Below are 27,671 nucleotides of genomic sequence, written 5' to 3' on the forward strand. Positions count from 1 at the left end.
TTTGAGGCAAAGGAACGAAGTAGTATAACATACGAGTATTGTGGCAGATTTGCCATTTGCCAGATTGGCAGAAGTTGAACGCGTATTGAGGCAAGAAAAGCGTACGAGTATTTGCGTGCCGTCTCATGCACGCATTCTACTAATACCTCTATCCCAAAATACTTATTGCTTTGCGTATTTTTTTAACTTTTGATCATTTATCTTATTTAAAAAATTATGAAATTATTATCTATTTTATCTGTGACTTGCTTTATTATCAAAAGTAACTTAACAATTTTTTATATTTGTACAATTTTTTAAATAAGACGAATATTTAAACATTATACTAATAAAGTTAAAGCGGTCACTAATTTAGTACGGTAGTACGGAGATAGTACTAAGACTTCGATGACTACGAGTGTGCAATCTCAGGCGTGACGCTTGCGTGGCTGTGTGCTAGTGTACGTGTGCGTCCACTGTTGTAATCTCGAGAGACAAACGGGGACCTCCACCTACTGGCCGTTGGTGTCGCACTATCCTACTCGGCTAGTATTCTCCTTTCCGTCTCCCACCGACACGCCATGCATGACGGTTGCAGTGCAGGCTCCACAAACAAATGGCCAGTTGGCCACCAGCTTCAACTCGGCATCTCCAAAAATTTTATCCACCTGAACTCGAAGATACCGTATTTGCGTCCCCTTTGCTTGCATTCCAATTCAAACACCAGACCGAACGCCCGCTCCCATTTCCGCCGCATTTAAGCGCTCTCCGGCCTAACTGTCCTATGCGCTAGTCGCCTCCGACCAAACGCGACAGCTTAATTTCAGATCAGAGACCACCACGCTCCCCCGCCTACAAAGAGCCAAAATGCATCGGCAGCTTAGCCTCTCACCGGGGCCGAAGCAGCAGCAGCACGACGACGGCGGCAACATCGGCATCGGCAGCGACGCGGCGGAGGTGATGGCGGTGCCGGAGGAGTCGGCGGCGGCCAAGGGCCGGTCGGTCAGGGAGGAGAGGACCATCCACCTCATCCCGCTGCTCACCTTCCTCTGCTTCCTCCTCCTCTTCCTCTTCTCCCACGACCCTTCCTCCGCTGGTACGCTCAGATTCATTCTGTACTGCACTGCACTAGCTACACCTGAAATGTTTGATTCTTTATTGTGTACTTGGGTTGATTCTTTTGCCTTTTTTGTGCCTTGTTTTTCAAAGATATGTCGAGCTTCAGGGACGGAGGGAACGGTGGCAACAGGAGGCTGAGGATGCTGTAAACTTCTAGCATCAATTATTGTCAGCTATATTTTTTTTTCTGATCCGTTTTGCTTTGCGAATTTGGATCAGATTTTGTGCTGTATTTGCTCTCAAATATGCGACTGCGTACGCAGCTACTTAAGCAGCAGTAATTAGTATTTGTAATCTGCAACTTTATGCAATCCTTTGGTGAGTTCTTAAATCTTAATCGTTTGAATTGCCTCTGAAGAATAAGTCGGGGACATGGCATAAGGAGAATATATGCGGTTATATGCTCCTACCATTCATTGATACAGTAGTTGATGTAACCACAGGTGGAACAGATGCAGTGAGGCATATGGCCTACTTTTGCCAATGTTCTGTGCTGCTTGATGGAGGGTGATGGTCCAACTAAGCTTAAGCCTTATCCACAAGTCAACAGTTCAAGTAGAAATTCATGGTGTTCAATAGGCCATGTTTGCACAGGAAATTGGATACAAAAGTGTGTTTGCAGCAAGAGTCTGGGAATGCTTGATTTGAGCTAAGAATACAACTGTTTTGCATATAAGAAAATTTTGCATCATAAAAGTACCTAGAATACAAATGTAGGTCGAAACGGCACAAAAACAACAACAAAAAGGTGATCATTACAATCTTAAAATCTGGAAACAATTGTAAACGATATCTGAAAGATGGCAAGTTCCAAGTAGTAAGCTGAATAAAAAACATCACTGGCATCCCATGTCCATATTTACATTCTTTGAATCGAACACATCATCAGATGAATGTAAATATGGATTCTTTGGAGGAGGAATCAGTAGATCGTGGCCGTGCGGACAGGAATGGTTACAGGGCTTCCTGGGAGATGAGTTTTCGACAATTCGCTGTCCGGGTGCTTGCGTTGTTTTCTTTGCTCGGCCATCGTAAATCTTTCAGGTATATCGGCCTTAGGTAAATCAGCCTACTGATGCTTATGCTCCATCCCATCTATTTCAGCATTTTCTTGCGCATGGGCCACTAGGATTGCAGCCTCCTGATTTTCCAGCTCCCGTTTACCCATTTCAGGTTTTCTGGCAGGTAACACTTTGGCCCGTCACCTTCCTATGCTTGCCCTCTTGTACAAACTCTTCAGAGCTTACAGCAGAATAGTCCTTTGCCAGTTCACCATCTTTGATGCTTGCCATCCTACTCAGCCACCATAAATTTCCCTTTGAGGGCTGCTACCAAACGGGATCCCGTTGTAACGGGATAGACATATTAACTATTCTCTTGCACGAGTATCACAGGTATCAGGTCCTAGGTATCACAGGTACCGGGTAACAGGTATCACAGGTATCGGGTGGTATCGGGTACCATGCAACTAGTACCACAACAGGTATCAGGTATTAGGTACTGTCTCATAGAAGGGTATCCGGTTCCAATGGGATATCGTTGTCTAGGTTTTTTTTGTTTCCCTTTCCTTGGTTGTTGGTTTAAAAAAAAGGGATAAGTCCATTTTACACCCCCAAACTTTTATGTTTGTCTAAAATACACCCCCAAACTATAAAACCAGGTATTTGACACCCTCCAACTATTAAAACCGGACATTTTACCCCCTAAAGCTGTTTTAGACTGGTTTTGGACGCCACGTCAGCATAGGTCTCACCAGTCAAACAATCCTCTTTTTTTCCCCTAAGCTCGCTGAGAAGCCGGCGAGCTCCCTCCCTCCGTCAGCTTCGTCCCCAGCATTCTCCCTCCCTCCATCCCTCCACCGCTCCACCCACCCAACGGCCCCACCCCCTTGATGATCCATCAACATCCATGCCGAGGGGGGAGATGCTGTGGCGAGCGGCGAGCGACGACGCGAGATATCATCTGATGGGGCGGCGCCTGGAGTAGCGAGAGGTCGAGGAGATCATTGCCGCCTCCCTCACGAATCACAAGCCTGTTCTCCCCGCGCGGGAGACGCGGACCTCGCCGGAGCCACACGCACGAGGAGTCATCCCAGCATAGCGTCGTTGCCGCCTGGTTGAGGATGAGGAGTCGCTCGGGGAGAAGGAGCTCGAGCTCGCCAGCGACAACCAGCGCGCATCCGTCTTCGTTTCCGCCGCGACGGCGATGCCACGGCCCCTGTCCCTTCATCCCTGTGCTCGTCCCCACCCCTTCATCTCCCCATCTTCTCCAATCTTGGCCGAGGGGGTTGGCTCTGCTGTGCTCTTCAGCGGCGAGTGAGTAGAGGGAGGGAAGAGAGGGAAACGCAACGCTAGATAATGGACGCGGAAGTCGAGGACGGTGCGACCAGCGGCAAATGATGGATGCGAAGAACAGGATCAACACAACCGGTGTCCGCGAGCTAGCTCCATAATCACCGGTTGCCTCGCTCCATTTGCACAACCGAAGACTTTGAATGGCATGTCAAAAAAAAAGAAGAAGATTGGACCCAAAAACAATTAATCTGAATGCCATGTCATTTGCCACGCAGGCTAAAACCGTCTGATCTGAAACGAGGGGGTCATTTAAACGGTTTTGATAATTGGAGGGTGTCAAATACCCGGTTTTATAGTTTAGGGGTGTATTTTAGACAAAGGTAAAAGTTTGGGGGATTAAAATGGACTTGTCCCTAAAAAAAGGGGAGGGGGGGGGGGGGGGGGGGGGGGAGGTTGGCAACGTGGGTATTCTTCAAAGCACACGCTTCCGCTTCTCTTCCCAGTGGCCATTGCGGCGGCGGCGGCGGCCGGCGGCGGAGGGATGGCGAAGGCCGGTGGGGGGATGATCTGGGCGACGGCGGAGGACCTGGCGCGGAGCCGGCCGGTGGTGCTGTCGTTGTACAGGCAGATCCTGCGGGCGCTGAACTCGCCGGCGCTGCCGCTGGGGCACGCGGCGCGGCTGGCGAAGAAGGCGGAGTGCCGCGCCATCTTCATCTTCGCCGCCGAGGAGAGGTCGATCCACAACATCCGCGACCTCCTCGACGCCGCGCGCCACACCCTCGGCCTCCTCCACCGCGGCCGCGTCCCTTGAGGTTGGGAGAAGCTCGCGTCCTACAACAATCTAGGGTTCTTGCTTATTCTAGATCGTAATATTCAGTTCGTCTTTGTTGAAGAGACCATACTGATATGCTGTACACATGCAGAACATATCCATTCCATAACCGAAATTAAATTATCCGTACGAATCTATTTTCAGTGGAGTCAATGTGCTGTTATTCTTAGATTTGGGATGTAAAGTTTTCGATAGTATGAACTGGTAAAAAGAAAATTTGAAACATTCAAGTACCAACATATGCCTTTGCATTGCCCAAATGACCTGGTATATTACAGCATTTATGTTCCAGCATTGTTCAATTCTTTTGCCTTGTGCGCGATGCACTATCAACCTATAACCTTTACACATACCAGAGGATTTACTTCCATGAAGCTGGAATCTAAAGACTGTAAACATAACTCGAATGGATCATAACTATCCTGCAGCTGTACCTTGTAGCATGAAGTAGAGATTTAGCTTAGAACACAGGGCAAACGCTTGTTGGACCCAAGTCAACCCCTTTCGCAGTGGGACATGTGGCCAGTGGGCAGTGTTCTCCTGCCGTGCCCCACCAGTCGATGCTCCGGTTCTCCATGGATAGTGAGAAGTACAGCAGCACTGCCATGAAAGCCACGCCAGCGTCGAGTGCGGCAGAGAGAATGTAGTTGTACCTCTCCCACCACTTCTTCCGGTACCGGAACACGAAGAAATTGAAGATGGTGCCAAAGAGCAGCCAAGAGTTGTAATTCACAGCCGTCGCCGGTGGCATTGAGGCTGTCGCGCCGATGAGCACTGGTAAGTTAATCAGTGTTATCCATTTCTTGTTTGGGAACATCTTGTGGAAGATGTACACGATAACAGGGCCTGCTGCGCCGATGAGGAAGAACCAGTTGAGGGCACTGTAGTTGCCATGTGGTCCAAAGATGCGGATTGGGCCAATGAGGCCCCAAATGACCGATGCATCGAAGAAGACTCGGTCGTTGGGGCATGTCCATGGGCTGTCAGCTGGGAGCGAATCCTGACAAATGTCATGGATGGAGCCTAGCAGCCACCATGCCACCCCAAGGTTGACCGTGCCGGCCACAATTGTGCCGATAAACTGAGTAAAAACAGTGCCCTCAAGGTTAGTAAAATATGTCGTCTTGCATGCTAACATGGTTGTCAACAAATCCTTATGAGTGAGTTGGGACTTCTGTTTATACCTGAACTAGGAACATGGATTTTGGGGGAATCTTCATATAGTGGCCAAGTTTGAAGTCTGAGAGGAAGGCAATAGCCTGAGACATGCTCATGTAGCCATACACCTTGAAACAGACGTTGGCGATGGGATGACCAGGGATTATCAACCCAATGGCATACTCCGTGATGACGTTCAGACCAGGTGTCTGTAGATGACATTTTAAATCATTTTCAGATTTTGTTACTTAAGCTATTAAAATGCAGTAGAGTGCACTGACAGTTCTGTTCTAGTGAAATGCCTCAAATTCTAACATAGCTTGCCTGGTTGGTTGTCGCAGAGATGATGCTGATGGGTAGGGTGAAGATGAAGGCCATGCCACAGGCAAATAGTAGACCCCACCATGGAAGCTGGACCTCATGCTTCAGGACAGTGCAGAGGATAAGTGCCACTGTCATCGAAAGCGCCATCAGTGAGTAGAACCACCACACTGGTATGTCATCGTACTTCTTCATCAGCCTAGTGTGGATATCAGGCTTCTCCTTCTGCGAAGCTCGAAAACGGTGATAGATTTCCCTGCACATTTGTTTGTCCGGTTCAGATACAGAAGATGTACCGTGTGATTGTTTCATGTATTTATGTACTGATCAGAGAATATCTTACTTTCCATAGAAGAGGCCGACGTGGGTGACAGTGGAGGCAATGGTGGCAAAACTTAGACCATAAGCGAGCGCGAAGAACACACTGAGGTTGATCCTGCCAAGCTTATTGTAAGCATCGATATCAAGCTCAAACTTGTCGTTCACGATGGCTGTGATATCGTAGCTCGTGCCATTGGACATGAATAGGTGCGAGGAGAAGATGGGGAATGTCTTGGCATTGTACAGGTCGAAACCCCAGTATGCTATGGGAACGAGCACATAGAGGAAGAGCACGAAGCCGACGAAGATGTTGGCGGTGGCAAAGAAGGGCGAGATGAGCGGGCTGAAGAGGAAGGAAGAGATAGCTGTCCAGTCGAGCGAGAAGGCCCCAACGCCCAAGCCCTTCAAGCCGGAGCCCAGCTGTTGCGCCGTGACGGACTTGGAGAAGACCCAGCACACCCATGAGATGGATGTCAGCGTCGGGAAGAGGTAACCCGGTACGGCGTACCAAGCAAAGCTGCAGATGAGCGCCACCAGGAAGAACTTGGAGCGGGATATCTGCCGTGACCCATGGGGCAACTCATCCTTCTCGTGCAGTGCCCTTAGACAAACATTGAGATGTGTAAAGATTAGATACGACGTCATAAAAATATCAAATATTTAGGCAATATGTACTAGTTATAAGTACTTTATGCAACAGAGCTGTTGTGTTCTATCTAGTACTACTGTTCTAGTTGCATGATTCATCCATCACCATTGACAAGAGTATACTATTATTCCCAACGTTGTTCTGAATGTTATTATTACGCAGACTACTATTATGTGATGCTGGGTCCTCTACGTGCATACAGACGAGACGGCATGTCGTATGCAGATGCAGCCACAGAAACAAAAGATAAAATCGCAGTAGGCAGCAGATTGATTGGCTTTGTCCTCGCGCCCGCAGTCTCCTCGTCCAGAAGAAAAGGATATGCATCCCATCCAGTACTCCATTCCCAACTCCATGACTCACCACACACATGATGAAACGCGAGGGCTTGCGAAGCAGCATGTGCAGCAATCCCGTCTTTTCCGGGCAACTTGTGCATGGATGGAGCCCTTGGACCAGCAATTGGGTTGCACGCTTGCACGACGCACACCGCACCATACGCCCCCCCGCGCAATGTTTCAAACAGAAAGTCTCCCAATCCGTCTCGTCGTCTCGACTCCCGTTGAATCTCGCCGCGCAGGCGCCGGTGCAAGTTAGGCGTCGCGGCCACACGCGCGTTCACATCGCGCGCGTCGGCGCCGGAGTCGCCTGCAGAAAACTGGAGCCCAACCACGCCCTTTCTTCTGTCTAGCGCTGACGAAGAAAACGACCGTACCCATCTCACCCACGCATCGCCCTGTCCGTTTTGGCTTCGTTCATTGGACTTTGACTCTCGCTGAATTAATGTGGAAGTATCGCATGAGTCCAAAGAATCAACGTTTTCTGAAAGCTGCCTGCTACTACTGTTGTTCGTTATTCTATTCCATCATCTAAAAAAAACTGCTGTTGTTCGTTTTCGGATGTACCAGCCTGATCATTAATCTAAATTAATCCGGTAAGAACGGGATCAGTTGACGTGACGAGATGGGGTGACAACTTGACATTACACTGTATAAGTTTAAGGTCGGAGCGACGTAAACGTAATGGTAACATACCTAATCTCTAGTACTATAGCTTAACTACTGTGTCTGTAGCTAATGTGTCTCCTTCAGAAGAGGTACTAACTTCACTGCTACCTCCGTCCCAAAATATTGACGAGGAAAAGAATATTTTGCAAGAGAGGCAAATTGGAATACTGCAAAACAAGGCGCAGGATTAGGAGACCGTCAGAATTATTCAACTAAAATGGCGTATGGATTTCACTGGTCAGTGAGTAGGACATTTTGGAATCTCTGATGACACTAGAGATGATTAATGCCAAGCTTACGTGAGCCTTACCGGTACAATGTTGCCACTGCAAAATCAAAGGATGGGTCGGCTAGATTCAGAGAAACCGTTTGGTGTGAATAATGGCAGTTGAGTTACAGGTTGATCTAGAAACCTTTTTTCTCCTCAGAGGATAGACATGTGGACTGTAACCACATAGTGAGTAAAAAGAAGCCCTTCTTTCTAAAGTCAAAATTACAGCGTTTGGTCTAATTCAGGGAGCATATCATTATCTGATCTGCAATCACTGAGTCTAAACAAACTCGATCCCCTCCTTAACGGGCTTAACTCCTTATTATAAACCATGCGTGCACCATCATCAGTCCATCTCCTAAGCAATCACTGAGTCTAAACGAAATCGATGGCCTCCTTATTCTAAACTATGCGTGCAGCGTGCACCACCAATCCACCATCAGTCGGCTAGATAACTCCTACCAAATCTGATTGGGAAAAGCAACAGTGTGTTTTCATTTGTCTTTTTTTTTCTGTCAGTGCATGTTTTAAAACAAAACGTGTCATCGGAGCGTGCAAAGACAGAATTATGAAATCTCAAGTCTGAACACCCCTCCAAATAAAGAATCCAATTTGCATTGGAGAATCAGGAGTATATCTTTCTCCAATCACTCATAATCTGGCAGCGCAATAATTGCGGGGATTCCATCATCATCTGCTTTATCCATCAACCTATCCAGTGTGTACCCCTCCCCTCCCACGTTCATGGTGGGGGCTCCCACATCAGTGTCGATGACAAGAGAGAAAAAGAGACCATCTAACTGAAAATGCCCACTGCCTGGGCAGCCTGGCTAGGTACTCAATGCCCCAGATGCTCTCTCTTTCTCTCTCAATTTAATCGCCACCACTTTTGTTTCTTTAATTCCGGGTTAGATCAGATTCTCAATCTGAACTGGGCCAACACTTTGTACTAGTATATCTATATAGTGTACGTACATGCTTCTTCTGAAAATGGTCGAGAACGACGAGAAGAACAAAGAACCTGGGTTTTTGGTTCCATCGCTGCCATTTTTTTCGTCAGGTCACGGCTTTCTCCATCGACTTTATCGATGTCTAACGGGAAAAAAAACATCACAAAAAAGTAAAAGCTGTAGTACGGTGCTACTACTATAGGTGTGGCAACTGGCAAGCCATGCGCGACGCGAGACTTAGGACAAACCAATCAAAGCATGGCGAGAGAAAAAAAAAGAGAAATGACGTAAAAACTTATTTAAAAGAGCGCAATGCTATGTTCGCCGGCCTCCGGAATTCCAACCAAAACTCAGACTGTAACTGTGATGGCAAAAAGAACGTAGCGTAAAACCTACTACCGTTTCTGTTGAGAAGAATTAACAAAGAGAGGAGAAGAAACTGAAGTAGAACGCGAGCAGGAGCAGTGAAGGTGAAGCGAGCTAGTAGCTACTCACCGGAAGAGCGAGACCTGGACGAGCGTCCCCGGCCACCACATGTGCGCCGGCTCCACCACGAACTTGCGCATCAGCCCCGCCCACCCGTACCCAAGCACCTAAATCATCATGCTCGGTTAATCGCAAGAACATGAGATTTCTGATCAAATGTTGCAAATCTGAAACGGATTAGGCTGCAAATGGTTTGACAATATTGCCTAATGCCTACCTGGGTGGTGATGATGAGGAGCCAGGCGGCGACGAAGGAGATGGAGCGCTTGTAGAAGGCGCGGATGATGTCGACGATCATGACGGCGTAGGCGTTGCCGTTGCCGAAGGCGCAGCCGGCGTTGGCGAAGATGGAGATGAGCACGTGCTCCTTCATGTTGAAGGGGCCCGGGTTGAGGCTCCACTCGCCGCCGCCGAGCAGCGCGGGGGCGCGGAACGCGCGGCGCGGCAGCACGCGCGCCAGGAAGTGGCCCACCGGCAGCGACGCCACCTGCACCGTGATCTGCGTCACGATGAGCGGCTCGGTGCGGTAGGAGAAGAACTGGTTGAGGAAGCTCAAGAGCGCGCAGGAGAGGAGGCCGATGCTCCACATCCGGAACGTCCACACCGGCAGCGCCGTGTCGTCGCCGGCCGGCACCGTCAGCCGCACCTCCTCGATCGGCGACGTCTCCTCCTCGTCTTCCCCGGCGGCGGCGGCGGCGAGGCCGCGCTCGTCCGCCGCTGCCTCACCCATTGCGCGTGACGCGGGGGGTTAATGCCTCCCGCTTAGCTCTGCACAGGAGAGAGAGAGCTAGTGTAGCAGAGAGAAGCCCGTGCGTTGTGTTGCGCTTACCGGAGCCCTTTTGAAGGAACTCAGCCTTAGTACAGATACAGATGGCAAGAACCATTGAAGTAGTAGGGTTTTTTTTTTTTTTTTTTTGCCATACTAAAGAGAGTATATACGTTCTACCTTCAATTAATACTTTCTTCTTCTGAAATGGTATGAGCATTTCCTATGCACCTGGACGCCGTTTGCCTGGCTATGTATATGGACGGCCTTATCTGTTTAGCCAGAAATGCTTATGGTAATAACTTAGAAAGAGGTTAAAAAGGAAACAATTGATACACGTTATTATCCTTTCCAGACATATATGTGCATGCAGGAGAAACAATTATTGCCAAGCATGTATACCTACTAAAAGAAATAGAATTAACTTGAGTATAGAAACCTGTAATGTATATCCAAACCATCCGGCTAGAAGATGTGGCCAGAACATTGATATTTTAAACATTAAAACATTTATGGATGTAATTTCATCCCAATTTTTTTTTAAAAAAATACAACAAAACAATATACCCATTCCAACGGAATAAATGACGTCAGCATGATTCCACGTACCAGATGTCACTGGTGGAGAAAGCGTTTGTAGTCCCGGTTCGTAACCCCCCTTTAGTCCCGGTTTCCAAACCGGGACTACCAATCCGGGACTAAAGATAACACCAACCGGAACTAAAGATCGAGCTGACCTTTTTTTTTTCATGGCCCTGTTGCTGCATGGTTTATATATATATATATATATATATATATATATATATATATATATATATATATATATATATATATATATGTGTGTGTGTGTGTGTGTGTGTGTGTGTGTGTGTGTGTGTGTGTGTGTATGTATATATGTATATGTGTGTGTGTATATATATATATGTATATATATATATATGTTTCAATACATATACATGCATAATATATATGTATTTATACATATATATGTTATGCAAATGCATATGTGTGTGTGTGTCTATATATATATATATATATATATATATATATATATATATATATATATATATATATATATATATATATATATATATATATATATATATATATATATATATGACCAAAATATATATTTACATTAAAGAAAATGTGTACACATGCATATAGAAAAATAGACATGTATTAATTACAATCCATTATGATGTCCTAGCTAGCTACGATTTCGACGTAGCAGTAGTCGTTATCTCAGAAGCTAAGGACCTATGAATTGTATTTCCGTCGTAGTAGAATTCACCCTTGGGATCAAGGATTTGTTCGTTGATGAATCCCATGAGTTGTTCTTGAACCGCCGCGATAAATTCCTTGTGTGTGATCAGGTTATCCCTCATGCGAATAAACTATATGAATGTATGAAATTAATTAGTAATTAAACAACAAATCGATACGTAATGAAATTTTGAATTTATTTGTACATACATCGAGCTCTCTTGTGGTGATGACTTGGTTTGCAAGGCAGTGGCAATATTCGCACACGTAGTAGCCGCACAAGTTAGTTCCCTGCTTTTGCTTTGCGCAGTATAAATAAATGACAAACGGCGAGAGATCTAATTAATATACACTTGTATGTATTTGAATTGGAGATTCAATATAAATGTAGAGCATGTGTACTCATAGGAAAATTGAACTTCCGCCTAAGTCTTTCTCTCCATTTGCCGCGGACCAAATGACGGAACCGATACCAAGCCCTACATGGAGTTTAAAGCTATGATTCGTAGTAGCAATTAATTATAACAAGATTCTTAATTAACATAGGAACTTATGATAGTACCTGTCTATAAGTTTGAAAACCTTGTCAAACGTAGACTCTTTTTTATCCATTGAGTCATATACGTTGACGGTGCAGGCCTCCAGGTCGAAGAGTAAAAGCACCCAGTGGAATCTGCAATGTGCGTGGGATGCATTACATATGAAACACTTAGCATGTTCGTACGGGAATGCAATTTGGTATAGGAAGACAGTAAAATTAAACTAACTCTGTGTTGTACGGCAACAGTATGAACGTCTTGTAATGCTGCGCCTTCAGGAGATGGACGAGATTGTCCTCTGTGGCTTGCGGATACTAGTCGAGCATTGCGACGTTTACTTTCCGAGGGTCGATGAATCTAGTATAAAACCCCCCGCCGTCGGGCCCTTTGAATCTCCATTCTACAACGATAAAAGGAAGTATATATTATATATAGTCTACTTATATACAAGGACCTAATTAATTAAAGGAAACGTAATAAGAAATCTAACTGAACGATACTTACAAAATCCAGCAACTCATAATAGATACGTCGAGGGCGTCCAGCTGGTATAGTTCGTAGATACCCTTGAAATTGATCCAGAGAATGTCATCTCCTTGCAAGAAGTCCGTGTCCCTGATCCTCACTCCGATCATCTCTCTACCGGTGGCGCTCATCTCCATGTACAGTTGATGGAACTTGTACATTTGTGTGGGTAGGGACTGCAGCTGCTCAGGCTTGACAAGCGGTTTACCGAGTTTGTACATGTATTTCACTTCCGCCTTTTCGATTGGTGCGCCTCGTAGCAATTGATCCGTAGTTAGCCCGGTGTCATTAATAAATTCTTGTATTCCAAAATCTTCACCGGTCACCAACGGCTCGATCTCCTGGTTTGGTTGCTCTCCAAGCTGAGGGACTGGTTTGGACTTTCCAGAAGATGCTTTCTTGAGTGTTCGCTCATAGTCCGATAGCTTTATGGCCTCCTTGGCAGGTGCAGACATACCCCTGAAGAAGTTCCTGACACTCGGGTCTATAGGAATCTTCTTTTCTGGACTTCGAGGCTTCAATTGTCTCCTGACTTCTGATGCCACATAAGCGTCAAGCTCCTCTTGCGTGCAATCGTACCTCGGGTCCTTGTTCTTGGCGGCGTCAACTTTCGCCTTCTTCGTTGCCCTTGTGGGGGTAGGCGGTGGAGCTTGGGGGGCCCTTGACTTGGAAGGTGCCGGACGAGGAGCTTGCGGAGGAGTCGGTGTAGGAGCCTGAGGTGGAGACGGTGCTGGAGCATGAGGAGGAGACGGTGCAGGAGCCTGAGGAGGAGATGGCGGAGCCGGAGGAGATGGTGCACGAGACGCCGCTTGTCGCGCAGGGAGGATGATGTACTGCTTGCGCCATAGTATAATGGCGTGGCTTGTGTCTCGTAGATGCGTCTCACCGTCTCCTCCAGGTAATCCAACTCGAGGTCCTCGTACGCGCCTTCGACCAACTCAACTTCAACCTTGGAGTATCCTGCTGGAATCGGCCTGCAGTGGTAAGTACCTGAAGGGTCCGTTGGGATGGCCATGCTCGACGCCACCTTCACGTGGTGAGAGGTTATTTATTAGTAATCAACATATATAAGCAGCAACTTGCAGAATGGACAAATCTAAAATCTATAAACTACGAGCTTACCTTTATTGATAAGTTCTTGAAGGGAATATGCAGCTCACATGGTGTCCGCTGAGTGATGTCATCAACGAGGCAGGTGGTTTCGTCCTGGGTTTGCATGGCGTCCATGCTCTGTGATCCTACCTGCCCCGTTGAGGCGCAGCTGCTATGATTTCCTGTCACACCCTAAAAATCCTAATTATGTAAATTGTTGTTTAATTGGAATTATAAGAATTTATTTTAAAAAGCCTAGAAGAGAAGATCTAATTTTAAATAATAAATTCCAATATAAAATGGGGCCAGATAAAATTTCATTAAATACTTTGCTTGATTCTATAATTCCTAGATTTTTCTAGGATTTATTTGAGCTAAGGAAGTATTTTTAATAAATGGAATTGCATTTCATGAATAATTTAAATTGGAAAAAGGTTTTTAAAAGTCTCTTTTGGCTTTGGGCCGAAAGTCGGCCCAAAATCCTCTCTCTCTTCCTCGGCCCAAGCCGGCCCGCAGCCGCCCGCTCGCGCGCGTGTTCGCTCGCTGACAGGTGGGGCCCACCTGTCAGTCTTCGTCTTCCTCGCGCCGCCGCCGCTGCCCGAACCCTAGCGTCGCGCCGCCGCCGTCTCCTTCCAAATTCGGCCACGCCTTTCCTTCTCCGGTGAAATCAATAGAGGGGAAATGATCTTCGGGACCTCCTCTACCTTTTCCCTTTTGGAAACTTCACCTAAATCGTTTGGAAAGTGGAGGATTCGATCTCGAATCGGATTTGTCTCTCTCTCCCGAACCCTAACCTTTCCTTCGCGTCGCCGGTCGCCGTGGGCCTTCGCCGCCGCCTCCCTGCCCCTTTAAAAGGATCCCCGGTGTCTCCGCTACCCGTCGCCACCCTCGCCTTCGTCTCTCATCGTCGGTAGAGCCCTAGCACCGTGTAGCTTAGCGCCGCCGTCGCCGCCGTCGCTCCAGCCGTGCGCCGCCGTCGCTCTGGTCGTCGCCGTCGCTCGGGGAGGTCACCGTCCTGATCGCCAAGCCGTCGCCGACCTCGTCCGCCCCTCCGTCGTCGCCGTAGACCGCCGGAACACCGTCGCCGTCGTCAAGCCGAAGGTCGCCGCCGCTTCTTCCTCGTCGTCGTCGCCGTCCGTTGATCTTCCGCCGCCGTTTTGGTCACCGGTGAGTTCGCCGTGTCGTCCGCTACCCGTAGGTGCTCTCCGTTCGCGCCGCCGCGCCGTCGTTCGCCGGCGAGCATGCGCGCCCGAGCCACCGCTGGTGGTGACGTCACCGCTGACGTCATCGGTACCGACCGCCGTGGTCTGGCTGTGGACCGATCGATCTCGGCCGTCCGTTTTGGATGGATCGATCTCGGCCGTCCAATCTTGTGAACCGTCGCCGTGCGCCCGGTCCACCGCAAACCCTAGCCGCTGACGCAATAATCCCTTTTTTTTCTTTTCAAAAATAATTCATTATTGCGTCATAATTCAATTAAAATCCATATAAGTGTTTTAATCCGATTTAATCTTTAAAAATTCATAACTAATTCATCTTAGCTCGGATTTAGTTGGTTCAAGTCTCTAAATTTTTCTAAAATTGAGATATACATGTTAAAAATATCCACATGTACTGTTCATGCTTGTTTATGTGCTGTTTTGGTGTTTTTGCTCTTTTCTGTTTAGATTCCGACGTTTCCGGAGAGTCCGTTTTCGCAGGAGAAGAATTTGAAGAGTTTCAAGGCCAGCAAGGCAAGTCACACAGATCCCAAACAACCCTTTGAGCATGTTGATCCCGTTTAAAGCTATTGTTTCTATTCAACTCTTGCATTTATTTTCGAATATCATTGGGTGGAATTAACCTATTGTTTGTTATAGCCCCTTTGTTCTTGATTACTTTATTCCTTGATACCTTGGGTTATTATAACTTGACTAGTTGGGCTTTATATATTGGTTCAGCTAGATATTAGATATGATTGCTTAGCCATGCTTAGAAACTTTAGCACACTATTGGGATAACTTATGACTCACTACTAATTAATGATGGCTTAATGATAGCTCGTGATGGTTAATCATAATTGGTTAATTAATTAATTTGCCAACTAAAACCTGATAATGGTGGGTTGTGAGCACATGGTTTTGATGGTCGTGCTCATGACAACTAAGGACCGGTTCACGAGTTTCGGTTGTGAAACATTAACCGTGCCAACCACAAGCCAGCGTGGGCAACGGCTTTACCTTTTGTATAGTATGGTTCATTGCAGGGCACCAGACTGAGAAGTGGCGGAGATAAGCCCACGGGGGTCGCTGGGGAGTCCATGCCTTGTTTATAAGGGGGTGATTATGATCCAGGAACGGTGCACTGTGATGGATTGTGTTGTGCGAGGGGTACTGTCACAGCTCCTCTCCGAGGTACCGTGGTGGTATTGAGGCACATGGTGACATGTTGTGGGGCTGTGTCTTGTGGGTACAGTGGTACACCTCTGGCTAGAGTAAAACTATTCGAATAGCCGTGCCCGCGGTTATGGGCGGGTCTAACAATGTCTTTCGTGATTAGTCCCACACCTCTCATCATAATAAAAGATGCTATAACTGGTAATAATTTGATTAGCTCCTGGTTTGGAATGGTATATTCCTGGTTTGGAGATAGAACTGTGCAGCCAGGATTGGTTGTTCAGAATGGTTGGGCCTATGCAACAGGGTATGTTGTATAGCGTTGGGTTAATATTGTTTAATTATTACTTAACTGTTTTATTAAATTCTGAAATGTTTATTAAATGCTGTTTGTGCAAACGAAACCCTATTATGCCATCCTTTGTTATCCTGTGCACTTGCATATTTGCTGCGTGGCTTGCTGAGTATGTCATATACTCACCTTGCAATCATTCATCAGAGGAGGAGTTCTACAGTGATGCAGATGGTGTGGAGGATTAGGTGTAGCCCTGGTCAAGATGCCTGTGGAGTGGAGTCGTCTGCGCCGTTTATCTTATTTTTCCGCTGCTTAGATCTTTATTGATTGAGAGGAACTATCTACCTCTGTAATGACATTTTATTCGCTTATTAATTAAGAGTAATAATTGTACTCTATTATCAATTTGTTATTGTGTGCCTCGGCTGATTCCTGGACAAGGGTTCACACACATGTAAGCATTTGGAATTTTGGATAGAAATTCCGGGCGTGACATTTCCTGAAGGGCTCACCATTGCAGGAGGAATGGTCGGCTGGTGATCATGGGACCGATGTGCGGCCATGCGTTCATCAACCTTCCTTGCCACCTCCTCTTGCATGCTGAGCTCATAGCTCGATACCCTGTACTCAAGATCTGCAATCTTCGCCTCGGTATCTCTCTTGCTCCTCATCCAACTCCTGTACGTGTGGATGTCCTCCTTGAACCCAATCTTCCAAGGAATCACCCATTTCCCTCGTGTTCGTCCTGGATGCTCTAGAGTCTGCAGGGCGAGTGACAGCTCGTCCTTCTCTCTGTCAGGTCGGAACGTGCCCTGAGAAGAGGCTTCCACTGCATCCGTTAGTCGACGCGCAGCCTCGCGTATCTGATCGCTGAAGACCAGGGAGCCATCAACTGGGTTGAGCGTTCCACCGTGAGCATAGTACCAGAACTTCAATCGATCCAGCCATTTAGCGGTGGCCGGTTCGATACCCCACTCAAGCAAGCTTGCCTCCATCTCCTCCCACTTCGGCATCGCGACGCTATAGCTGCCTGACCCCAAGTAGTGATGGTACTTCTTCTTGGCGGCATTTTCTTTGTTTCTTTCCATCATTGCCTGCCCTTGTTGACCTGTCTTATATGCAACGAACTCGTCCCAGTGATCCCTTAGCTTTGAGAATGTGTCGAAGTTCGGTGTCTGCCCCTTCAGGATATATTTCTGGTACAGATCTCCCTTGAAGCTCTAAAACGGTTCTACCATTTTCTTTAGAGTCCACCTTTTCACTTTGTCCTCTGTACCCGCGGGAAGGGTGAATGTCTCGAGCATTGTGGTCCACAGCATCTTTTTCTCCGAATCTGGGACAAAACTCTCATGATCTACGCGTGCCCTTGTTCTATGCCAGTACACCATACTGACAGGCATGTTATCCCGCACAACCCAACCGCTGTGTCGTACGTAGTTCTTGACTGCTTCCGCCGGGGCACTAGGTCGGCCGTCTTTGTCCACTTCCGTTATGATGTGCCGACCCTCAAGCTTCTTTGCGGCACCTCGTTGCCCGCGTGCCCTCTTCTGTCCAGCGGAGGGTTGACTTCCACTAGCCTCCTCCTCCTGGTTCCCCTCCACATCCCTCTCCACGCGCCCCTCCTGGTTCCCCTCCGCATCCCTCTCCACGTTCCCTTCCTCGTTCAAGTACTGGTTTGGATCCTTGTTCCCCTCTTCTTCGTTCCAGTACTGGCTGCTTCCCTCCGCAATTGTATCGTACAATATCTGTTCCTCATCGCGATCAGCCATCTGTTCATACAAGAAATAGTTGCTAAGTCTATAGGTCATTTTTGCTTTAACAATCTTATATGCTAACAATCATATATGCTAAGTCTAACTGTCGTATATGCTAAGTCTAATTACAAATCTAATAATCTTATATTAAAACTATAATAATCTTATACTAAAACTCAAATAATATTGTATTAAAACTGTAATAGTCAACTATGTTAAGTCTAAGTGACGTATATTAGGACCCTAGTCAATAATTATATACTAAGTCTAATTACAAATCTAATAATCTTATATTAAAACTCAAATAATCTTATACTAAAACTCAAATAGTCATATATGCTAAGTCTAACTGTCGTATATTAGAACCCTACACAATCTTATATGCTAAGTCTAATTACAAATCTAATAATCTTATATTAAAACTATAATAATCTTATGTTAAAACTCAAATAGTCATATATGCTAAGTCTAACTGTCGTATATTAGAACCCTACACAATCTTATATGCTAAGTCTAATTACAAATCTAATAATCTTATATTAAAACTCAAATAATCTTATACTAAAACTCAAATAGTCATATATGCTAAGTCTAACTGTCGTATATTAGAACCCTACACAATCTTATATGCTAAGTCTAATTACAAATCTAATAATCTTATATTAAAACTATAATAATATTGTATTAAAACTCTAATTATAATGCTAAGTCTAAGTGTCGTATATTAAATCTAATAGTCTTAATTGCATTAAAAATCTAACAATCATATATTTACATCACTTGCCTCCGCGAATTCCTTCGAGGGCTAGCTACCACTCCGGCTTGAGGGACGACGATGACAACGTCTTTTCTGCAACATACAAAAAGATGTATTAGGATAAACGCAAAGTAACATATATTGTATTTCACGTTCGCGTTCTCGTTAAGTTCACGTTTCGTTCACGATCGTTCACGTTCGCGTTCTCGTTAAGTTCACGTTTCATTCACCTACGTTCATTCGTTCACGTGCGTTCACGTTAACGTACGTTAAGTAATGTTCACGTTTCATTCACCTACGTTCGTTCGTTCATGTTCGTTCGTTCGTTCACGTTCTCGTTCACGTACGTTTCGTTCGTTCACGTTCGTTTATTCGTTCACGTTCACGTTCGTTCGTTCGTTCACGTTCACGTTCTTGTTCACGTTCGTTCGTTCGTTCACGTTCTCGTTCATGTTCGTTCGTTCGTTCTTGTTCACGATCGTTCGTTCGTTCATGTGGCGGCAGCGGAGCGGCATCGGCGTGGCGCGGCGGCGGCGTTGTGCGGCGGCGGCGACGCGCGCGGCGCGGCGGTGGCGTGGCGGAGCGACGGTGCCGTGTCGCGGCGGCGTCGTGGCATCCCGGCGTGTCGTGCCGCCGCGGCTTCGTCGGCACTGCCAGCACGATGTCGTCGCCGGTGTCGGCCGCATCGAGGTCGGGGTCGGCATCGTCGGTGCGGCGGAGTCGTGTTCGGCCGCGACGACATCGGCGGCGGCGTCGGCAACAAGGCGGCCGGCGGCGGTTTGGGGAGAGAGAGAGAGAGAGATTAAGGTTGGAGAGAGAGAGAGAGAGGGAGGCGGCGGCGGCTCTCACCCCAGAGATGCGGCGGCGGTGGAGGCGGCGGAGGCGGCGACGACGATGCGCGCAAGACGACGGCGGCGTCGGCGCGGGGATGCCCTAGGCAGTGGCGACGAAGGAGAAGCCGAGAGAGATCGATCGGGGAAAAAACTTCTAAGTGTTCGTGGAGAAGACGAGGGCGCGCATCGGGAATATATATACCCCTAGATCTTTAGTCCCGGTTGTTCTGAACAACCGGGAGTAAAGATATCTTTACTCCCGGCTGTTCTCATCAACCGGGACTAAAGATATTTTCCCGCTATTTCCAAATTCTTTTTAAACCCGGTTAGGGTTAAGAACCGGGACTACTGATAAGCGTACTGAATATTAATTTCCATTACATATGTGTTTCTAAAATAGAAAATAATGCATTAAAATTATTTAAAGTCGTAAAATTAATGACAATTACTTCGAAAAATTATTGTTGTCTGTAGTAAATTAAGTGGATAAAACGTAATAAGCAAATATATGATTTAAAATTAATAAAAATTCTAATAATCATATATACTTAGCATATGAATGATATTAAATTATTAAAAATTGTAATTAACATATGTATATACATACGACATGCATGATTTAAAATTAATAAAAATTCTAATAATCTTATATAATTAGCATATGAATGATATTAAATTAATTGTTAAAAACTCTAATTAACATATGTAAATACATACGACATGCATGATTTAAAATTAATAGAAATTCGAATAATCATATATAATTAGCATATGAATGATATTAAATTAATTGTTAAAAACTCTAATTAACATATGTAAATGCCACATGCATGATTTAAAACTTTTAAAAATCCTAATTATCGCATATAAATAGCATATGCATGATTTAAAATTGTTAAAAACACTAAGTAACATATGTAAATGCCACATGCATGACTTAAAACTTTTAAAAATTCTAATTATCACATATAACTAGCATATACATGATTTAAAATTGTTCAAAACTCTAAGTATTATATGTAAATGCCACATGCATGATTTAAAACTTTTAAAAATTCTAATTATCGCATATAACTAGCAATTACATGATTTAAAATTGTTAAAACCTCTAATAATCGTACGTAATTAACATATGCCATACAACAATTGATTTATATGGATAATCAATACATCCAAAATAGCTTAAATCGTGTACACAATAATTACGGCAATACATCGGCGGTGACGGTTGACCGCACGTATTTTCTCCTCACTATTGTTCCCTCCTTGTGATCGCTACGTGAGTAAGGGGTGTCTTCATTTGATAGGAGGATGCTAGGGTCAATCGTCACCGTGAAAGGGGGTTGCCCATCAAACTGATCGTAATCCTCGTCAGTCTTGTCCTCAACTCCGACGATTTTCTTTTGCCTGGGAGAACCACATGACGCTTCGGCTCGTCAGGCTCTCTGCCCTTCTTTCCTTTGCTAGACATGTCCTTCACGTAAAAGACTTGCGTTACATCATTGGCAAGGACAAAAGGTTCGTCCGAGTATCCAACCTTTTTAAGGTCAACTGTTGTCATCCCACTGTCATCAATCATTACGCCTCCACCAGTCAACCTAACCCATTGGCACCGGAACAGAGGGACCTTGAGAGGACCATAGTCAAGTTCCCATATATCCTCGATGGCACCGTAATACGTGCCAGTTGTTCCATCGTGTCCCATGGCATCGATACGAACAGCGCTGTTTTGGTTCGTGCTCTTCATGTCTTGGGCTCTCGTGTAGAATGTGTACTCATTGATCTCATATCCCTAGAATGTCGCGATCGACCCAGATGGTCCCCTCGCCAGGAAGGCCAGTTGTTGGTTGATCGTCTCGTTACCCATGAGATGTTGTCGTAGCCACGCGCGGAAAGTATCAGTGTGATGCCGTGTACTCCATGCATCGGACTTACCGATGTTTCTGGCGCGAACTAGAGCCAAGTGCTCCTCGATGTAAGGAGCTACCAATGAAGATTGTTGCAGAACCGTGAAATGGGTTTTACGGAATAAATTGTTGTCTACCGTCATTATTGCTTTCCTTCCGAGAGTTCCCTTTCCCCGTAGTCTCCCTTCATGGCGTCATTCAGGTACCCCGATTGGGCGAAGGTCTTCAATAAATTCTACGCAAAATTCGATGACCTCCTTTGTTCCATACCCCTTGGCGATGCTTGCCTCTGGACGAGCACGGTTACGAACATACTTCTTCAGAACGCCTATGTACCTCTCGAAAGGAAACATGTTGTGTAGGTACACAGGCCCAAGAATACTGATCCCTTTTACAAGGTGACAAAGCAGATGCGTCATTATATTGAAAAATGAAGGTGGAAATATCAACTCAAAACTGACAAGACATTGCACCACATCATTTTGAAGGGCTTCTAATCTATCCGGATCGATGACCTTCTACGAAATTGCGTTCATGAATGCACATAGCTTTGTTATTGTTGCCCGAACATTGTCTGGAAGGATACCCCTTATTACAACTGGTAGCAGTTGTGTCATCAACACGTGACAGTCATGAGACTTTAGGTTTGTGAACTTCTTCTCCTTCGTGCTTATTATTCGCATGATATTCGTGGAGTATCCAGACGGTTCCTTTATGCTCTCGAAGCATTCAAACATACTTTCCTTCTCTGCCTTGCTAAGAGTGTAGCTGGCTGGACTCAAGTAATGGCTTCCTTTCTCCTTTGGTTCCGGGTGAAGGTCGCCGCGTTGTTCCATATGCTTCAGATCATTACGTGCTTCTAGTGTATCTTTCGACTTTCCATATACACCTAGGAAGCCAAGAAGGTTTACACAAAGGTTCTTAGTGAGGTGCATCACGTCGATTGCGTGGCGGACGTCCAAGAATTCCCAATAGGGTAACTCTCAAAATATAGAGTTCTTTTTCCACATCGCCGCGTGACCATCTTCGCTCTCTATAGGCTGGCTTCCAGGCCCCTTTCCGAACACTACTTTAAGATCTTTAACCATAGCAAACACTGTTTTCCCGCTGCGATGTTTAGGCTTCGTACGGTGGTCTGCCTTATGTTCAAAGTGCTTGCCTTTCTTCCGTACCGGGTGGTTTGCTGCAAGGAATCGACGATGACTCATGTACACAACCTTTCTACAGTGCTTAAGATACGTACTTTCTGTTTCATCCATATAGTGAGTGCAAGCCTTGTACCCCTTGTTGGACTGTCCGGATAGGTTGCTAAGTGCAGGCCAATCGTTGATGGTTATGAACAGCAGCGCTCGTAGGTTAAACTCCTCCTGTTTGTCCTCGTCCCACATGGGGACACCTTCCTTCTTCCACAACAGTTTAAGATCTTCGACCAGTGGTCTTAGGTACACATCGACGTCGTTACCAGGTTGCTTGGGGCCTTGAATAATAATCGGCATCATTATGTACTTTCTCTTCATGCATAGCCAGGGGGGAGGTTGTAGATACACATCGTAACGGGCCAAGTGCTATGGCCGCTGCTCATCTCTCCAAAAGGATTTATGCCATCCGTACTCAAACCAAACCGTATGTTTCGTGCGTCCTTTCCAAAGTCTTTAAATTTTCTGTCGATGTTTCGCCACTGCGAACCATCGGCGGGGTGTCTCAGCATCCCGTCCTGTTGACGCTCTTCAGCGTGCCATCGCATCATTCTAGCATTCCCCTTGTTCCTGAACAAACACCTTAGCCGTGGTATTATAGGGAAATACCACATCACCTTAGCAGGAATTCTCTTCTTTGTTAGCTGCCCGTCAACTTCTCCTGGATCGTCTCGTCTAATCTTGTATCGTAGTGCTTTGTAAACAGGGCATGCTTCTAGGTTCTCGTACTCCTCACCGCGATATAGGATACAATCATTTGGACATGCGTGAATCTTCTGAACTTCCAGTCCTAGAGGGCAGACTATCTTCTTAGACTCGTACGTTGTCTCGGGCAATTTATTTCCCTCCGGAAGAATGTTCTTGACGAGTTTCAATAAATCGCCAAATGCCTTGTCACTAACACCATTTTTTGCCTTCCATTGCAAGAACTCCAGAGTGGTATCCAACTTTTTGTGCCCCTGCTCGCAACCTGGGTACAACGACGTTCTGTGGTCCTCTAACATCTTGTCCAATTTATGGGCCCCCTTTTCACTTTCGCAGTCCTCCTTGGCGTCCTGCAACATCTGACCAAGATCATCCGCAACGTTGTTACCATCAGCATCCCTTTCCTCCTCGCCCGTTTGATTTCCTTCAAATCCAACGTACTGAGCAAAGTCCAGAATATTGTCGTCTTCCACTTCATCTTCTTCCATTTCAACACCTTGCTCTCCGTGGGATGTCCAACAATTATAGCTTGGCATGAACCCCGACTCAAACAAGTGGAAATGAATAGTCCTGGATACAGAATACTCCTTCTGATTCTTACACTTATTGCATGGACAACAAATAAAACCCTTATGTCTGTTAGCTTCGGCCACTCTCAAAAAATAATGCACGCCGTCAATAAACTCTTTGGACCGCCGGTCAGCGTACATCCATTGCCGATCCATCTACATGACATGAAAAAAATCGTACACAAATAATTATTCTTACAATAATGACAGTCATACAATAATTATAAAATAATTACAAACTCTTTCAATAGTCATACAATAATGACATATCATTATTCATACAAAAATTATAAAATATTACACCAAATAATTCTTATTTACTATTTCTAAAGTTTTAAACTAATATTAATGTGTTGTACTTCTTTTAATTTTCATTTTAGTTTGTTTTCTATTATTTAAGATTAACTTTCACTATATTTTCCTTCTCAACTATTTTATAAAACCTTCTTTAGCAAATAAACTAAATTTCTATATATTCTTTCTTCCCCACACAAATTCTCTCTCATCAACTTACAACTAAATTTCGGAGACAAAAAAGTGTGCAAAACATAGCTCCAGATGTAATATGACAAAAAAAAACATTGGAGGATGAAGTTGCTAACCTTTTAGGCACCTCCGATTTGTATATAATCACCAAAATAAATTCATTAGAAATTTTGGCATGACCTCCTCTCTTTTTTGAAGAAATTTTGAAGTTTGCTCGGGCAGCTGGAGGAGGAAGAAGACATATATATATATATATAGGGGTGGGACTTTAGTCCCGGTTGGTGTTATGAACCGGGGCTAAAGATCTCCGGGATCTCCGGGATCTTTAGTACCAACCGGGACTAAAGTTACGATACCAACCGGGACTAAAGATCCCAGGGAGACCTGACATGCCCTGACAGCATTTGAACCAGGACTAAAGATCATCTTTAGTCCCGGTTGGTGTGTTACCAACCGGGACTAAAGATCAAATATACTCGTTACCCTTTTTAACCGGGACTAAAGATCATCTTTAGCCCCGATTTTTATTGCAACCGGGACTATTGTGGAATTCGGCCGACCGACGAAAGATGGTTTCTCCGCCAGTGTGTGGTACTTACAATGTGCCATGTCTGTTATCCCAATATCAAATCTGGATTAATTTGTCTAGTTGTAATTTGAGTTTTAGATATTTTAAGTGAGATTATATCTCTACTTATTTTCCTTACAGATGGTTGTCACTATAAATATCAAGGGCAAATTTATTTATTTCCGTCTTAAAATATCCAGTATTTCCGTGCGTGGACCGTGTGTATCTGTGCTGGCTTTGAGCATGGACCATGTTTCTGTGCTATAGCTTTGCTGTGGAAAGTGTCCATCGCTGATACTCTGGTCTGGGCTCTGGCTGGCAGTGGGCAAGGAGCGTCACGTGTGCTGCAGTGTTCATAATTTTTCATACCAGGCCCGTCGCGTTCGCTAATTGGCTGCCATTTGCGACCAGGATTTAAAGGGCTACAGAAATGCAATATCTTCTTCTTTTATTTTTTTAAAGAAAAAACTGGAATCTAGTGGCGCTGAATGAGAGGCTTGGAGCTAGAGGTGGATGCAAGGATTCACGTTTCCAAAAAAAAAAAAAAGAAAAAGTCAAATTTCAAGGTTTCGACGTGAGACGAAAGCGGATTTTCATGAGAATTTTTTAATGTTTCTAAAGAATTCAAATTTAAAATTGTAAATTGGAGCAAAATTTATTTAGAATTTGTTATAATATTTTCATACGAGGTATAGATCCTGCGGTCTATGATCGGAAAGGTAAACCTTGGACGCTTCCATCACATCATTCCATTCCATACTCGCTTCTACTGCCAACTTTCGTGTTGGCTCCTGTGAACGCGGTCCCGAACTCCCGGTGCACACGGCCGCTAGCTACGACCCTACGACCCACGATGTCATCACAGTGTGGTATGTACGCATCGGCGATGTCTGCACGCTGATCGGCCGGTCGACCAGCGACAGCGAGCTCACAGCGTTTGGTTTCGGGGTTTTTTATATACTGGCGGCACGCACGCTGCAGCTGCAGACCGGGATCTGGACGAAAGCAACAAAGTAGTGGTAACGGGGTAGGTTTGTTTTACCTCGACGCGCGCGAGATGCACGCTTCTTGGATGTAAGCGTATTTTAATCTGGACCGGGATTTACGCAGGAAGGTGGTGCAAACGCAAGTGATCTCCTTCGGTAATAACAGATGATGATACGGTCACCGTGGCCTTTTTCTAGCTGCGGATGTGATGCGCTCATGCGCTGAATCGCAGTATTGCGCACGACGCCACGACAAGGGTTGCTGATGATCCCCGCAGGTGGTCGTCGGATCCAGAGCTGCTGCTCATTTTTAGCGCAGGCGTGTGCATGCTTCCAGCGCTGGATGGCGGCGCTGATGACCGATAATTGAGGGGGTTAGGACTAGTCGGCATAGGATGGCGGCGCTGACTCTCTCGAACTGTAGTGAAGAATACGGCAAAGCATTTTACAGTGGCTAGCAGAGCTGGAGTGCTGGAGGATGAGGCCGGCATGGATTAATAATCCCTTCGTCCGGAGATTTCCTTTTTCTTTTTTTCGTTTTCGTGCACATTGAATCATTTGATCATTTCCTTTGGTTGCTGTGGAAGTGGTGTGGAAACGGGATGGTGAATAAGCCCGATTCGACAATCGACACGCAAATGATCCTCTCGCACATTCCTGCTTATCAGTCTACTCTCGCAGAATCCTGCTATCAGCCTGCATACATCATATATGGAGACCAGGAAGGGAATAAGCAGGGAAGGCAAACATGCAGGTTACGCGTTGTCAATAAATTTCGGTATGTATATCAGCTTTCAGATAGATAAATGGAGTGGCAAGATTGATCTCTCTTGATGATCATGTGTTACTTAATTAGCAAAGTTTAAGCTGCTCAATACTGCAATATGCACGCTTTGCACACAGCATACATAAGGATTCTGGAGGCGCAGTACGTAATAGATCGTTATATATGGAGTACTCTTATATATGCCTAGTTGCCTACAGACATTCTGAACCCAGCTGCAGAAAAGCTAAGCTTTCTTTTCTTCATGGGTCGCGGGAGATGCATCATCAGCCATTTTCAAGAACTGCTTTGCAAACAGTAATCCGCTGCAGAATCTGGATGTTGAATCGGTTACGCTGAATTTACTAGAGTCGCACCGCACGAATGCTCAACAAGAAAAACACAGCCACCTTTTCCATCTGTAGATCTACATCAACAACAAAGCCAAATTGAAGAGAAGGAAAAGCCACAGAACAGACAAAAAAAAAAAAGATGGCACTTCAAAGTTACTATGTATGCAGGAATTTGTCGTCATAAAGGTTGAAGCTAAGCCTTACCTTTGTTTTGTTTTATTTTCGTGTATTCCTCCGCATGAGGTTTGAAGTCTAAGTACTTGGATATGTTTTGGCTGTGAATATAGAAACGGGATGGATAAAAAATCCATTATCTAAAAATACAAACTAAAAGTTAATCGAGGATTATCCAAAGTTCCTATGCGTGCAGACTAAAAGTGAATCAAAGACTATCGAAAGCTACTTTTGTGCAGGCTAAGAGTGAATCAAGTATTATCGACTCCTACTCTTAGAGGAGTTATATTGACTATTACATGTAGAAGATGAGTTTGTATTCAGGAGTAGAGAAGTATGATTAGAAATATCTCTATTAAGAGCAAATATCGTGGA

General features: G+C 45.4%; 3 protein-coding genes across 3 annotated transcripts; 2 read left to right on the top strand and 1 right to left on the bottom strand.

Moving 5' to 3' along the window:
- Positions 1 to 625: 625 nt before the first annotated feature.
- LOC127761827 (uncharacterized) lies at positions 626 to 1,435 on the top strand. Its single transcript, XM_052286158.1, has 2 exons — positions 626 to 1,075; positions 1,189 to 1,435. Exons 1-2 carry the CDS (start codon positions 847 to 849, stop codon positions 1,245 to 1,247), a joined length of 288 nt encoding a protein of 95 aa, XP_052142118.1. The 5' UTR covers positions 626 to 846; the 3' UTR covers positions 1,248 to 1,435.
- A 2,403-nt stretch (positions 1,436 to 3,838) lies between these two features.
- LOC127762861 (uncharacterized) lies at positions 3,839 to 5,857 on the top strand. The gene is made up of 2 exons (XM_052287366.1): positions 3,839 to 4,204; positions 5,724 to 5,857. The coding sequence occupies exon 1, from the start codon at positions 3,934 to 3,936 to the stop codon at positions 4,201 to 4,203; it is 270 nt and encodes an 89-aa protein (XP_052143326.1). The 5' UTR covers positions 3,839 to 3,933; the 3' UTR covers position 4,204; positions 5,724 to 5,857.
- On the bottom strand, positions 4,456 to 10,233 carry LOC127762860 (oligopeptide transporter 4-like). The gene is made up of 6 exons (XM_052287365.1): positions 9,605 to 10,233; positions 9,397 to 9,494; positions 6,047 to 6,625; positions 5,707 to 5,959; positions 5,409 to 5,591; positions 4,456 to 5,305 (listed from the first exon to the last, which is right to left on the bottom strand). Exons 1-6 carry the CDS (start codon positions 10,115 to 10,117, stop codon positions 4,685 to 4,687), a joined length of 2,247 nt encoding a protein of 748 aa, XP_052143325.1. The 5' UTR covers positions 10,118 to 10,233; the 3' UTR covers positions 4,456 to 4,684.
- Between the last annotated feature and the right edge of the window lie 17,438 nt (positions 10,234 to 27,671).

Source organism: Oryza glaberrima, chromosome 2, assembly GCF_000147395.1.
Source record: "Oryza glaberrima chromosome 2, OglaRS2, whole genome shotgun sequence".
In the NCBI taxonomy this organism is placed as follows: domain Eukaryota; kingdom Viridiplantae; phylum Streptophyta; class Magnoliopsida; order Poales; family Poaceae; genus Oryza; species Oryza glaberrima.

Excerpts from the sequence above, each read along its gene's own strand:
- LOC127761827 (XM_052286158.1), top strand. The coding sequence starts at position 847 with ATGCATCGGCAGCTTAGCCTCTCACCGGGGCCGAAGCAGCAGCAGCAC. Across the intron at positions 1,076-1,188 it reads CCACGACCCTTCCTCCGCTG|ATATGTCGAGCTTCAGGGAC; the intron begins GTACGCTCAGAT and ends TGTTTTTCAAAG.
- LOC127762861 (XM_052287366.1), top strand. The coding sequence starts at position 3,934 with ATGGCGAAGGCCGGTGGGGGGATGATCTGGGCGACGGCGGAGGACCTG.
- LOC127762860 (XM_052287365.1), bottom strand. The coding sequence starts at position 10,117 with ATGGGTGAGGCAGCGGCGGACGAGCGCGGCCTCGCCGCCGCCGCCGCC. Across the intron at positions 9,495-9,604 it reads TCCTCATCATCACCACCCAG|GTGCTTGGGTACGGGTGGGC; the intron begins GTAGGCATTAGG and ends ATGATGATTTAG. Across the intron at positions 6,626-9,396 it reads GTCCAGGTCTCGCTCTTCCG|GGCACTGCACGAGAAGGATG; the intron begins GTGAGTAGCTAC and ends TGTTTGTCTAAG.